The following is a 15,420-nucleotide window of genomic DNA, read 5'->3' on the forward strand; positions in this document are numbered from 1 at the left end:
TGTGTGTGTGTGTGTGTGTGTGTGTGTGTGTGTGTGTGTGTGTTTCTATGATCTTGGAGAAAGGAGTGGGAGGGTATACACCAGACTCTTAGCATTGGTTATCTCTGGAAAGTGGAATTGGAGAGGAGGTTTGGAAAAAGGTGTTATCTTTTTAAAAACTTTTTTTTCTAATATTTGTTCATTTTTGAGAGAGGAAGACAGTGTGAGCAGGGAAGGGACAGAGAGAGAGGTAGACTCTGACTGAGCCACCCAGGCACCTCGAAAAAGTTTTTATCTTTTTAAAATACATCTTTCTATGATTTCACTTGTTACAAAGAACGTATGTATGCATGCATTAAAAATCTGGAAATTCATGTACCAAAATTTTAACAGTGATTATTTTGGGGTGATAGGAATATAGTACTTAAAAAAGCTTTATTATTTATATTTTTCTCTAATGTAGAAATTATTTATAGTAAGCATATGTTTTTAAATTTTTAATTACTTTTTATAACTTATGATCATTGTAAATAAATTTTAAATACCTATAAAGTAAATGTTTCCCTATAATCTTACCCTTCCCCAGCCTAGAAGATAACCACTGTTAATAATTTGACATATATATCCTTCTAGTGTTTTAAAATAGGCCATATCAAATACAGTTCGCCCTTGAACAACAGGGGATTTGAACTGTGGAGGTCCACTTATATGTGGATTTTTAAAAATAAATTCAGAGCAATACTATAAATTGTATTTTCTCTTCCTTATGATTTTCTTAGTAACATTTGCTTTTATCTAGCTTACTTTATTGTAAGAATATAGTATGTAATATATTTAACATATGAATATGTGTTAATTGATTGTTGTTAAGGTTTCTGGTCAACAGTAGGCTATTAGTAGTTAAGGTTTGGAGGAGTCAGAAGTTGTAGGTGGATTTTCAACTGCGTGGAAGTCAGAGCCCCTAACCCCCCTGAAATTGTTCAATGGTCAGCTGTTTCTCAAACAAAGCATCTGGTGTCTTGTCTTCTGGCCTTTGCACTGGCTGCTCCATGAGTGGACTGTCCTTCATCCCCTCCTCTTCCTCCTCCTTCCATTCTCTTCATCTAGCTGTTCAGTTTCTTTTCCCGTTTCACAACAGCACTCAAGTATTTTTTTTTTAACATTTCTTGATCCTTCAAGCCCCACCCCAAGCTAGGTTGAATTGTGCTACCTTTCTGTGTCCCCATGATACCTTGTGCATACCACTTGCAGTACTTTTCACACCATATCCATGATTTTCTAATTGTTTTGCCCCAGTAACTGGGCATTCCTTGAAGGCCAGGTCAGGGTCTTAATTATTTTTATGTTTTCAGCATCTGGCACAGTGGTAAGCACCCAATAAATTGTTGAGTGGATTGAAAAAATCATTACATCTGTAAGGTACATACAGGTACCTTTAAGGGGAGTCCTATTTTCTTTCTTCTCTAAAATGTCTTTTTCTCCACACAGACTGATTTTCTGCCACCTCACAGCTTCTTATGGTAGGGACCTCTCTTTAGTATTTGAAACTAACCAGTATTTGACAGATTTGGAGTTTGTAAAAAATACCCTGGAAGATTCAGGAATGAGGCTTCTGTGTGAAGGATTAAAGCAGCCAAACTGTGTCTTACAGACATTGAGGTAACTGATAGCAGGAGATATTGTTGTCTCTGTTCGTAATCATTTTTTGTCAATTTCTCTTTGCATGTGGGGATAGCATGAACAAGATGATGAGGTCATTCTTCTTTTCTTTGAAGGTTGTACCGATGCCTTATATCTCCTGCTTCTTGTGGGGCACTAGCAGCTGTTCTCAGCACCAGTCAGTGGCTCACTGATCTGGAATTTAGGGAAACAAAATTGGAAGCTTCAGCTCTGGAATTGCTCTGTGAAGGCTTAAAAGATCCAAATTGCAAATTACAGAAGCTCAAGTAAGTTGTAACTATTACTTTCCTTACTGCAAGAAAAAAAATTTTAATACGCAACTCAAAATGGATGTTGTGTGATCAAAACATTTCAAAGAGTCATGGAGAGAAGGAATAAAAGTGACAGTCCCTAAAATTGTTCCTATGCAACAAGTTTAGGAAGAGAATTTTAATTGTAAGTAACAATAACATCAGTGACTATAATAATAACCCACACTTATTGGACAGTTACTTTGTGCTAAGCATTGTGCTGAGTGCTTTGTATCTATTATTTCCTTTAATTATTATCCCCATTTTAGAAGATGAAGAACTGGAGACCCAAGACAATCAAAAGACTAAATAAAATGGTAAAGGCACAATTCAAAACCCACATGTGTTTGACTTCAAAGTCCATGGTAATGATTTTAATTTAAAAAAACCTTATCATATACATATTAGGGTTCTCTAGAGAAACAGAACAAACAAGATGTATATAAAATATGCAATTGACTCTTGAACAATATGGGGGTTGGGGTGCCAGCCCCCCCAGTTGAAAATCCATGTATAACTTTTGACCCTCCAAAAACTTAACTACAAATAGTTTACTGTTGACTGGAAGCCTTACTGATAACCTGAACAGTCAACTAACATGTTCTGTATATATGTATTGTATACTGTATTCTTAAAGTAAGCTAGAGAAAAGAAAATGTTATTAAGAAAATCATAAGAAAGATAAAATATGTTTACAGTACTGTATTTACCAAAAAATTCATGTTTAAGTGAACTTGTGCAGTTCAAACTTGTGTTGTTTAAGAGTTAGCTGTATACAGAGATTTATTTTAAGGAATTGGCTCATGTGGATTATGTTGGCTGTCAAGTTCAATATATGCAAGGTAGGTCAGTAGGCTGGAGACACAAGGAAGAACTGATGTTGCAGCTCCAGTGGGAAGGCATTCTCCCAGGAGAATTCTGTCTTCTTCCTCAGCAGGTCAGTCCTTTTCTATAAAACCTTTCAACTCATTAGATGAGACCCACCCAAATTATGGAAGGTAAATTACTTTACTCAAAAGCTACTGATTTCAAAATTAATCTCATCTAAAAAGTACCTTTCCAGATACATCTAGAATAATGTTTGACCAAATATCTGGATATATGACCCAGCCAACCTGATGCATAACATTAACTATCATAATATATATGTGGGACTTTTTTTTTTTTAAGGCAAAAGCTCTTTAGCATTAAAACTTTATAAAATCCACTTTGAAACTCTTTTTGGCAAAATGCCTCTATTTGAAATTTCTAAAGCTAAGGTTGGAGCCTGGTAACTGAAGAGAAAATTGAGGACTCAAAAACTGTAGTGTATATCATAGAAATTCTTTAAAATAATGGAAGAAATAGTTGATGGGAAATAGTTCAAGAAATTGAACAACTTAATATGGAGAAACAAAGACTGCGAGGATAGAAGGGTTGGTAAAAACCATTCTTGGTCCCAAATAAGGAATATTATGTGGAGGATAAATAATGATGGGCTGGATCTCTGTAAGGATGGAAAATTAATGAATAATAGACTAAAAAATTTTTTTTAATGTTTATTTTTGAAAAAGAGAGACATAGAGCATGAGTAGGGGAGAGGCAGAGAGAGCAGGAGACACAGAATCCAAAGCAGGTTCCAGGGTCCGAGCTGTAAGCACAGAGCCCGATGAGGGGCTCGAACCCACAAACTGTGAGATCATGACCTGAGCCAAATTTGTACCCTTAACCAACTGAGCCACCCAGGCACCCCAATAATGGACTTTTAGATAATAGGAAAGATCTTTTGACCTTAAAGCCTATTAAGGATATTACAGTACTTCCCCCCTGGGATTTGAGAGAAGCTACAAGATAGAACTATAAATTTATCCAGGGAGTTAAAATGAGATTAGGTTGTCTTGATATTTCCTCTTAATACTTTTTTTAAGGGGCAGTCAACACTTACTAAATTTCTACTGGGGGACTCAGTGTTGTGGGAGCAGTGTGTAATTTCTCCTCTGGAGGTTGTGACATACTCAAGGTTGGCAGTCTTGTATGAATGGGCCTTTATTTTCTCTGCTCATAAGGTATTTTGGGCAGGGGATGAGTAGGATAATAAAGCAGCCAATTCTATCTCTGTTCATCTTTCTTTCTTTCCAGGTTGTGTGCTAGCTTTCTCCCTGAAAGCTCAGAGGTTGTTTGCAAGTATCTTGCTTCTGTTCTCATTTGCAATACAAACCTCACTGAGCTTGACCTGAGTGAAAATCCCCTGGGGGATACAGGGGTGAAGTATCTTTGTGAAGGTCTCAGACATTCCAACTGTAAAGTGGAGAAACTAGAGTAAGTTTCTTAGAATTGTCTGACAGCATCTTATGACTATTGAACTTGTCAAGTGCCTATTGTGTGCCAAGATCTATGCTTGGTGCTTGGCAGAATTAATTTTATCTAATTTACTCTTTCCAATAACCTTAAAAATGGATTTTTTATCTCTGTTGTACAGATGAGGAAATTGAAGATCACAGGGAAAAGTGACTTGTCCAGAGTCACAGCACTCAAAAGTGGTATAGTCAGGATGTAACTCCAAAACCTGTCTCCAAATCTCATGCTCTTTCCAGTATACTACCATCTTACATGTTTACAGGAATGCCACTACTTAAATATTAATTCTATAAAGAACACCTAGTATGCACCCAATACTCGACTTAATGTGGGTAGTGTTATCAGAAGGACAAGTGACAAGGGTGCCCTAAAGGGCACACCGATATGAAACAATTGGAGAACAACACAGTTCAGTATGTAATGAAGTGCCCAAAACTGTGGAATCTTTTAAAAATGCCAGATGAGCCCAGGGAAAGGTAGGAGGTCCCTGTAGGCTGGAGGACCTCAGGAGGCTTTGTGAAGGAGCTGCACTTAGAGCTGGACTTTGAAGGATGGCTAGTTAAATGGGGAGGCTAGGGAAAGCTAAATGCCTTTTTCTTCTTTTTCTCTTGGTAGCTTGAGCACATGTTACCTAACAGAAGCTAGCTGTATGGAGCTCTCTTCTTTCTTGCAAGTGAGTCAGACTTTAAAAGAGTTATTTGTGTTCGCCAATGCCCTGGGGGACATAGGAGTACAGCATCTCTGTGAAGGTCTGCAGCATGCACAGGGTGTAATCCAGAGTCTTGTGTAAGTGTCTGCTTATCCTTGTTCACATGTGCCTTGGCATTTGAGGTGCAGTAGGACTCCGTGGTTAACAGCCACCTTGATATCTCCATTCCTCTAGGCTTTCTCAGTGTTCCCTTTCTGCGGCTTGTTGTGAATCCCTCTCCCAAGTCTTGAGCTCCACCCGGAGCCTGACAAGGCTGCTTCTAATTAATAACAAAATTGAAGATCTGGGACTGAAATTTCTGTGCGAAGGATTAAAACAGCCTGACTGTCAGTTAAAAGATCTGGCGTAAGTATCATGGACTATAGCCATAGGCTGAGTTTCCTGATGTTTCAGCAACTCTTAAAATTAAATGAGTATTTTTTGGCCTGGTGATTGAATCTCCAAGGAAGCAATAAATGAAGATCCAAATAATTCAGGGGGAATAAATGTTCCACTACTCCACAATCTCTGCTTGGCCCTGGCCCAGGGGATTTTTTTTTTACACGACACTCTGAGTTTTTAATGTGTTTTTCCACTGGGCAAATAGAATTTCTGAAGTGACTCAGTACAGATGAAATGATGCCAGCCTTCTCTACCTTACTTCCTGGCAGATTATGGGCCTGCCACCTGACTGGAGAGTGTTGTCAGGATTTGTGCAATGCACTCTACTCCAATGAGTACCTGAGAGACCTTGACCTCAGTGATAATGCCTTAGGGGACGAGGGTATGCAGGTGCTGTGCGAAGGGCTGAAACACCCCTCCTGCAAACTACAGACCTTGTGGTAAGTGCACAGGAACCCTTTGTTCACTGGGCTCTTGTTCCAGGCTATATATGAAATGGAGGGTTTTTGTGGAACTTGGGGTAAAACTGATTTATTTCTTCCTCGAATCCCTAATCCCCCTTAGGTTAGCAGAATGTCATCTCACAGATGCGAGCTGTGGAGCCCTTGCCTCTGTCCTCAACAGAAATGAAAACTTAACGCTGCTAGACCTAAGTGGAAATGACCTCAAGGATTTTGGAGTGCAAATGCTGTGTGATGCACTGATTCAGCCAATATGTAAACTACAAACATTCTAGTAAGTTAATGTGGTGGGGGAAGTGGGAGGGAGGGAGTCAAGGCCAACACGTTGGGTTTGATGATAGGCCGTTGCAATGAGGAAAGAACTGAGAGCGAACTATGCCTAGGCAAAATATCAAAGGAAATGAAATTACCAGTAGGCCTCCTCCTTGGACACAGAGCCAAGGAAAGAGGCAGAGAACAGGCACCACTGGATCTCACTGCTAAGAGAAGCAGCATGGTGTAGAAAAAAAAGTACCAGATCTAGATTCTATTAGGTCTGGCTTAAATACTAGGTTTAGCATCTCCTAACTACTTGACTGTACTTACTTAACTTCCGTGCACTTCAGTATCCTTGTCTGTAAAATGGAGCTAATACTAGTACATGACTATCTGGTGTTCACATGGGGAATGTTGACATGAAGTGAAACATTAATTATAAATGTATCCAGTACAATATTTGGCACATAGGATGGTGCTCCATAAATGTTAGATTCTTTCCCTTTCCTCTTCTAATACTTGCTGGAGGTCTTAATGTTTACATTTGAGAGTCTTTAAGACTCAAGGGAATGAAGCTGTAATGATGCAGTTATAGAAAGTAGAGGTCTAGACCCTTTCTGGTCAATGCCCATCTGTCAGCTTGCAGGCTGGCATTGACACGCAAAGTCATTCTTAATTAGGATACAGCTATGCTGTGTTGGCAGCTAACCGGTGACCAAATGGCTGTTCATTTCTGGCATCCAGAACTGGAACACATAATGGAAAATAAAGGCCGAGTGCAAAAATTCCACATTCAAGACCAATTTGATGGATTGAAATATAAATGCAAACAACATAAAGTCCTGATTACAAGTCTCACTGAAACAGAAGCTGGTTCTTTACTAACAAAGTGAAATATGTTCGTTTCAAAGGCTTGAAAGTATAGTGATTACAGCCCAGAAAGGGGGAGTTATTCATGACATGATAAGCATCAGGGATTTAGGGACCTCCATGGTGCCTTTCTCAAAAGAAGCGACTGCAGGCTTTATTGTCAGCACGTTGGAATAAGCTTAATGATCAATCCTAATGTTTCTTTAAATGTTGAGTAACTTAATGTGGTAGCATTCTATATTGTGTATGTTCCAGCTATGGTCCTAAGTGATAGCAAGGAGAAATATTTTTGTGATGACACGCCATTATTTGCTTTTTTATTCCAAATTGTTACACTGTTTCCTGTATCTCTTGCTCTTTGTCTTTTAACCAGTGTGCTTCCATTGTGTTTTCAGACCAAACTTCAAACCTTTATAACTTGTCAGTTGAAAAGTTGACAAAAGTGTGCAGTAATACCTCAGAATACAAAACAGAGGACACACACACACACACACAAAAGATACCATTCACTGACCTCAAATTAGTTTTGAATATTAGAGTATATATAAGACAAACAACACTGAAATTAATAGAAATATATACTTATCCAAGTAAGGTAAGAGAAAACTATGGATTATTTAATGCTGTGGTAGGATAGAGATGGAGTAAATCCAGGAGAATCTTCTAAAAGGGGGAGTCTCTGCTGGAAATTGCAAAGGCTGGAGGAAGAAGGTTATTTTCTAAGAGTTGTTTGAGTGTAAGGCTCAATCTTATTCCTCATTGTATTCTCCCCCTGCCCCAATAAAAGGTTCCTGGCTCATTGCTTTGCATATAGTAAATACATATAGAAGATCACTTAGTAATTTAGAGCATCTAAAGGCAAAGAGAGGAGACAGTTAATGATATGTCCAATAAAAAGTATGTGTCTAGACATTCAGAAGGTCAAAGGATAAAAGGTTGTGGCCTCAGAGTGACAGAGCTTACTTACATTCATTCCATAAGTACTTGCTGAATATCTGCTATGTGCTAGGCAAGTGTGCCAGGTGCTAGGAGACAAGAGCAAATAAGACATGAGACATGATCTGTGCTCTGCAGGGGCCAGTGGGCTTAATGGTAGAGACAGGCACGTAAACTGAATAATGCAATAATGTGATCATGAGGTCTTAAGGGAGTCATGGCAGAAGACAAACCCATCCAAGATGGACATGGAAAATTTCTTGGAGGAAGGACCACCTGAATTAAGTCTCAGGACTATTGCCAGGAGAAATGGTAGTGAGGATGGAGAAGGGTAGTCTAAGCTCAGGAGATAGCATGAGCAAGGTATCATACAATAAACAGTACATTTTATGGTACTTGATGGGAAAAGGGGTGGGAAATATCCAAGGAGTTTGTTATTGCTGAAGCATAAAGCACAAAGCAGAATGTGGCAAGAAGTGAGGTTGAGGGGGTAGTTAAGGCATTTTATGCTGTATGTAATTAGTAAGACCTGTTAGCAGAGTTCTGAGTGCAAATCAGCCATCCCTCTCTCTCACACACACACACACATACTCTAGCAGTGGTACATTTTGAAGCCTCTATTCCCTTTCCAAAATTGGTCCCCAAGATAGAGCTAGTGCTGTTTCCAAAGTTGGTTAAAGAATCAGTCCACTGCCGCTGCTGTTTCTCGCTGCCACAGGGGGCTGATCCTAAGAACTGACCCTAACCAGTCCCACAGAAGTTTGGTTACTAGACCATGATGCCTGGCTAGTCTGGATCCTTGCCAGCCCTGCAGTGCCATTATACATGGGCTCTAAGGTTACAGATATATTAGTCCACACCCAAACATACAGCCGTTGTTCTCTAAAGTACTGTATGTGTCCAGGTGGTCGGGTCTAGAGGAGCTCCTGGAATCAGCCACAGATTCATATCTATCTGTCTATCTGTCTATCTATCTATATAACCTGCCCTTGTCCCACAAAGATATAGGCTTCTGAGTTGAGTCAGGGGCCCCACTTAAACCTTCCTTCATCAAGATCATCTTATTTTATGGTCTGTGGTGCCTTTCCCTGGCACTGGGTCTTGGATAAAGGCCCCTAGCTCACCCTGATACGTGTTCCTAATTTTAAACTTGGAAAGAAGGGGCTGAGAATAACTGGTCTCTTAACTCTCTGAAGACCTCTGGGCTTCCTAAGCATATTGGCCTACCTCTTGCCCAACAGTGGGCTCTATACATCAAGAGGTAAGGCAACTTTTGGTAAGTCAATCAAAAAAAATTCTGAAGGTCTTGTTACACTTGTATGGCATTAAATATCTACTTACCCTACAATTTCATAATTAGCATGGTTACTCATTTCACTTTGCTAGATAAGGACTAGCTTCTGTCCATTACAAACTAAAATCTGTGCCTCACTAAACACTTGAAAGAGCTTGTGCCTTCTTTTGTAGTCAATGGATTTTAATCAGGGACACACATGTGGAGTTTGAAGTGCCTGATGGACACTGTGGGAAGTTTTCTAGTAAATAGGTAGTTGGATATAGGAGTGTGCCCTGGAGATGATAGCTGAAGCCATGACAACGGATGAGATCCTCTAGGGAGGGTGAAAAGAGAAGAACCTGTTAGGAACATCTCTGGGGAATTAGCCCAGGGAAATACTAACCTTTTAAGAAGTGGGTATGTGAAGGGAAACCCACGGAATAAACCAGGAGAGAAATGGTGTCCTGGAAGCTATGAGAAAAGTGAGTTTCAAGGAAGAAGTGCTGAACAGTATCACATGCAGCAGAGAGATCCAAGAGGACAAGTACTGAAACATTTATCCATTGGATTTACTAAAGGAGGCCAGAGGTGACTTTCTCAAGGGCTGGTTTAGTAGCATGGTGAGGCCAGAAATCAGATTTCAGTGACTTGAAGATAGGAGGTAAGGAGGAGAGAAGGAGCAGAGACTAACCCTTTATGAAATTTGTGAAAAGGAGGGGAGCCTGAGTGGCTCAGTCAGTTAAGCATCCGACTTCAGCTCGTGTCATGATCTCACAGAATGTGGGTTTGAGCCCCGTGTTGGGCTCTGTGCTGACAACTCAGATCTTGGAGCCTGTTTCGGATTCTGTGTCTCCCTCTCTCTCTGCCCCTCCCCAGCTCATTCTCTTTCTCTCTCTCTCAAAATAAAAAAAAATAAACATTAAAAAAAGTTTGTGAGAAGGAGAAGAGATGTGGGGCTGTAGCTGAGAGGACTGGTGGAACTGCAGGAGGGAGGGACTTGGTCTTTTCCTTTTCTGGCTTGAGGACGGGCACATCTGTAGTGTGAGGGAAAGGAGCCCATAGACAGGGGGCAGAACTTAATGGTCTAAGGGGCCTTGAACAAAGGCAGATAAGGACTAGAGTAAGAGTCCAACAGGAAGTCAAGCATTTTCTCAAGGAAAGGAGCTAAGGTTGAGGGAAGAGGTAGATGTGGGTGAAGTAACTGAGTGGTGGTGCTATGGAGCAAGTGGAATGGGAAACTTATCCTTGTGAGTAGGAAAGCTACTGAAGGCATCTACTGGCTTGACTTGACACAAGATTCTTTTCATTTTTCATAGCATTGACACGGACCATTTACATGAAGAAACATTCAGAAAGATGGAAGCTTTAAAAATGAGCAAGCCTGGAATCACCTTGTAGTTTCCAAGGAGAGCCCCTGAATCAGCTGCATATAGTAGACCCCCTCCATCTGCCACCATCTTAACAGTTGTGCAGTATTCTTATTCTAAACCTGTTAACCTTTGCCAAGGACCCTAGTGTGAAACAGCAGCAGTGACTTCTATTTCTTAGTTAGAATCATCCACAAAGTTGGATGTGAAAGGCAGAGACACTTTAGTTCAAATGTCTTCAGCAATAATACCTTACATTCATATGTTGTGTTATAATGTTTACTATGTTCTCACAGAAACCTTAAAAGTAAGAGGATGAGGCTCAGAGAGGTTGTAACTAGCTCTAGGTCACACAGCTCATTAGAGAATTGGGACTGGAACCTAGCCAGGTTTACAATACCCAGACCAGACAGGGAAATAATAGAAAAAGGATGTGAAGGAGTCAACTTAATGAAACAAGGATTCGATGAGGAGGGCACTTGTTGGGATGAGCAGTGTTATATGGAAACCAACTTGATAATAAACTATAATTTAAAAAAACAAAAAAAAACCATTTTACTATGAAAAAAAGAAAAAAGTCAACTTAAAAAAACAAGATACTTGAAATGATTAAAGGGCAAGAGGGTATACAAACATGTTATATCTTATGGTGCTGATTTTTTAAAAAGCTATAATTCACAAAGGAAAGAGAGAAATGAGTTCTGGAAAGGCTTCATGGAGATGCAACTTGATGCGGGCCTTGAGAATGGGCAGGATTGAGATGGGGGACATGCATTGCTTAGTGGCTGTGAGACTGCAGGCAGCAGGGCTATGTGTGTGAGCCACTCACCAAAAGCACCTAGGGAGAGAGAAATGTGTGCCTTAGTTTCCTGAGCTGTGGCAGTATCTGCATTCTAGCTGAGGGTGCTCTCTAGTTCCCAGACTCAGCTCCCTTTCTGAACTTTTAATACCTACCCTGTTGTTGTTCATGGACTACTACGGCTGACTCACTCCTCACCCATGACAGCAAATTGCATGGCCTTGCATTGATCCTACACAACCCCATGTTTCTCTCTCTGCATAGCTTCTACAAAACACTAGATGAGACAAGTGGAGGAAGGAAATACCACGCAAAGAAAATAGCACAAAGTCCATGAAATAGGAATTAATATGTTATGGGATGGGCAGAAAAGTAGGCCGGTCCAGTTGAGATACAGAGTTGTCTCTGGAAGCTACTTGACTAGCTGTGTGACCTTGAACATGTCACTTGGATTCTAACAGTTTCTATTTTCTTATCTGTAAAATGAGGATAAATTGGCATTAAACTTGTTTGGCTATTGTTCCCAACATGGTGCCTACCCATAGTAGGAACTATCATGGTAGCTATTTGTATGAGGCTATAAATGTAATATAACTCAGCTGTGTAGTCTTTGAGCTCTCAGATTTTCCTGCTGTGTAGTCAGTGTTAACTGTGCATTTGAACTAAATATGTGTGCTGGAGATAGTAAATCTAGTGGGTGAGCGCTGGGGATGGTGAGTCTAGTGGGGGAAGATCCACATAGTGGAAGTGACTGCCTACAAGAGGTCTAGCTGCTCCATGTCCTCGTCCGTCATCACATGTTGTTCCTTGCTGCCCTGGGAGATGGTAACTTTTGGTTGGGAGACCACATGTGGCCTGAGATGGTCAAGACAGCACTTTGTTTCCAGTTTTCTTAAGTCCTTTCCTTTTAGTTATTTAAGACTTATTTATTGAGAATTATTATGTGCCAGGTTTTGTGCTAAGTGTTGGCTTTACAGAGATGACTATGCCTTTCCCTGTGCACATCCCCCTCCATCTTCTCTGACTGCCCTGGTCCCTCTGTGAGTCTGGTAAAAAGCTGATAAAGCTCAGTCACAGTAAGACCTCAAGGATATAATGTTGAATGAAAAATTGCAGTACTCCATGTGTGGGTGTTTGTGTATATGTCCCATTTGTATCCAAAAGGACAAATACACATGTATGTGTATGTGTTCAGCATATGTGTGGAAGAATATTTACAGGAAATTGCCAATAGGTGTTATCTCTCGTCAAGAGGAATTTGGCAAAGAGGGGCAGTGAGAGAAGAGGAAAGGAGGTTTTCATTTTTATCTATAGCCCTCTGTTCTACTTGATGTTTTTACCATATGCATGTATTGATTTTATAATTAATAAACTTGATGTTAAAAATAAAACCCATTTATATGAGGAGTTATTTTTCTTCTTTTAAACATGACAATTGAGAAGAAAATATAGGGCAGGTCTTTATAAGCATGACAAAAACCCAAAGGAAAAGAATGAAAGATTTGAGAACATCAAAATTAAAAATCTCTTTATGAGAAAAATGTGTAAATAAAAGACCAGTGATAAACTGGAAGAACATATTTGGCATACGTATAAAGACAAGGCGAACATCCATAATATAAATAACAAATCAGTATGAAAAAATGTGGAGGTCTCCTACTTCCAGCAATGATGAAGTAACAGTGAATGGATTCATCTTCCCACATTAACAACTAAAAAATGGGAAAAATACATGAAATGGCAGCTTTCAGACATTGGAATAACAGGCGGCATTGTGAAAAAAATAGCAAGGTGGTAGTTTTAAACAGAACTATATCAATAATCATATTAAAGTTAATGGTCTCACAGTAACCAAATTAAAGGCTGAGATTGGTAGACTAGAAATTTTTTAAAAACTCAACTATATGCTGCCTATAGGAAACCCACTTTAAATATAAAAACACAAATTGGTTAAACATAAAAGATAGGGAAAAGATACACCATGTTAACATTGATTTTTAAAAAGCTGGAGTGAGTATACTACTAGAGAAAGAAGATTGCAAAGCAAAGAATATTACCAGAAACACAGAGGGCTATTTTGTAATAATGTAGTTAATTCTTCATGAGGGCATAAAAATATTTGCACCTAATCAACACCTTCAAAATATATGAAACAAAACTGAGCAAGGAGAAATAGACAAATCCACAATTTTAGTCACAGACTTCAACATCCTTCTCAATAATTAGTAAATCAAGGAGATAGAAAATAAGCAAGAATATGTACATGATTTGAACGACACAAATAATAAATTTGACCTAGTTGACACCTATGCAACACTCAACCCAACAACAGCAGAAAACACTCTACAAATGCACATTGACTGTTTACCAAGATCGACCATATCTTGGTCATATAACAAGTCTCAATAAAGTTAATGGATTCGAGTCATACAAAATATGTTCTCTGACCACAATGGAGGTAAATTAAAATTCAGTAAAGATAATATGAAAAATTCTATGAATATTTGGAAAATAAATAACACATTTCTTAATAATCAATGGCTCCAGAGTAAGCCTTAAGGAAAATTAGAAAGTATTTTAAACAGTGAAATGAAAATACAAGACATACAAATTTGTGGGAAATAGCTAGCACAGTGCTTAGAGGGACATTTATAACACTAAACAGCTGTATTAGAAAAGAAAGATCTTAAATCTTTCACAATAAGAAAATAGAAAAAGACCAAGTTCAATTCAAAGCAAGCAGAAGAAAGGAAATAATAGTTATAAGAACAGCATATACTTACCATATTATTCCATTTTAATAAAATTCTAGAAAATTCAAAGTATTCTATAATAATAGATTAGTGGTTACCTAGCAACCGGTTTGGAGAGAGGAAGGGATGCATTATAAAGGGGCGCAAAAATATTTGGAGGTGATGGATATGCTCATTATCTTGTTTGTGGTGGTGATTTTAGTCAAAATTCATCAGATTATACTTTTTAAATATATCTAGCTCATTGTACGTGATTTATACCTCACTATAGCTGTAAACACAAACACACACACACACACACACACACACACACACACACACAAGCGTATCTGAAAGATTGATTTAACACCAGTTGTCTAACCTCCTTATTCTACAGATAAGGTACTTAGAGTACCAAGAGGTCAAGATCACACAGCCAATTCATAAGACTGGGATTAGAGTTTAAGTGTCCTTATTCCTAATCTGGCTCTCCTTAGTATGTCAAACGCAGAGCTCATATTAAGGGAATGAGTTAAATGGTGGGTTTTCAGGCTTTAGTGGCATACCAATGGGAAAGAGACTTGTGCATGAAAAGGAGTGACTTTCTCAGGATTCTTTCAGTGATATGCTGGAACTGGCACATACTGACTCATGAAAGTTGGTAGTTACATTTTCAGGAACTTTGCAAGTCAGTAGTTGTTAAAGCCATTATCAGAAATTAAATGATATAAACTTGCAATTAAGTAAATTTTATTAAAATAAAGATCATAAATACTCTAAACTCATCATTTCCTAATTATTTACATTTTACTGATATCTGTGCTCTTGAGGTTATTCCCATCTATTGTATCTGTGCGGCGGGAAACATTAACTGATGGTGTTCTACTCTGCATCTCTTCCCTTTTTTTTTGTAAGTAGTTTATTGTCAAATTAGTTTCCATACAACACCCAGTGCTCTTCCCCACAAGTGCCCTCCTCCATCACTTCCATCTCTTTTCCCCCCTCCCCCTTCAGCCCTCAGTTCGTTTTCAGTATTCAATCGTCTCTCAAGTTTTGTGTCCCTCTCTCTCTCCCCAACTCTCTTTCCCTCTTCCCCTCCCCTTGGTCCTCCATTAGGTTTCTCCTGTTCTCCTGTTAGACCTATGAGTGCAAACATATGGTATCTGTCCTTCTCCACCTGACTTATTTCGCTTAGCATGACACCCTCGAGGTCCATCCACTTTCCTACAAATGGCCAGATTTCATTCTTTCTCATTGCCATGGAATACTCCATTGTATATATATACCACATCTTCTTGATCCACTCATCAGGTGATGGACATTTAGGCTCTTTCCATGATTTGGCTAT

At 39.1% G+C, this 15,420-nt stretch overlaps 1 protein-coding gene across 2 annotated transcripts in view; it reads left to right on the forward strand.

Annotated features, from left to right (window-relative positions):
• The window catches only part of LOC115284321 (NACHT, LRR and PYD domains-containing protein 3), a 22,651-nt gene extending 9,920 nt beyond the window's left edge, over positions 1-12,731 (forward strand). Inside the window, exons 3-10 of one of the 2 annotated variants that reach the window (XM_029931016.1) lie at positions 1,468-1,638; positions 1,755-1,925; positions 4,068-4,247; positions 4,902-5,072; positions 5,170-5,340; positions 5,646-5,816; positions 5,941-6,111; positions 10,491-12,731. In XM_029931016.1, the coding sequence (XP_029786876.1) occupies positions 1,468-1,638; positions 1,755-1,925; positions 4,068-4,247; positions 4,902-5,072; positions 5,170-5,340; positions 5,646-5,816; positions 5,941-6,111; positions 10,491-10,572 (1,288 nt within the window). In that variant the 3' untranslated portion in view covers positions 10,573-12,731. The remainder of the gene's footprint in view (positions 1-1,467; positions 1,639-1,754; positions 1,926-4,067; positions 4,248-4,901; positions 5,073-5,169; positions 5,341-5,645; positions 5,817-5,940; positions 6,112-10,490) is intronic. The other variant, XM_029931017.1, reaches the window with a different exon arrangement.
• The last annotated feature ends 2,689 nt before the right edge of the window (positions 12,732-15,420 follow it).

This window comes from Suricata suricatta, chromosome X (assembly GCF_006229205.1).
Source record: "Suricata suricatta isolate VVHF042 chromosome X, meerkat_22Aug2017_6uvM2_HiC, whole genome shotgun sequence".
Classification (NCBI taxonomy): Eukaryota; Metazoa; Chordata; class Mammalia; order Carnivora; family Herpestidae; genus Suricata; species Suricata suricatta.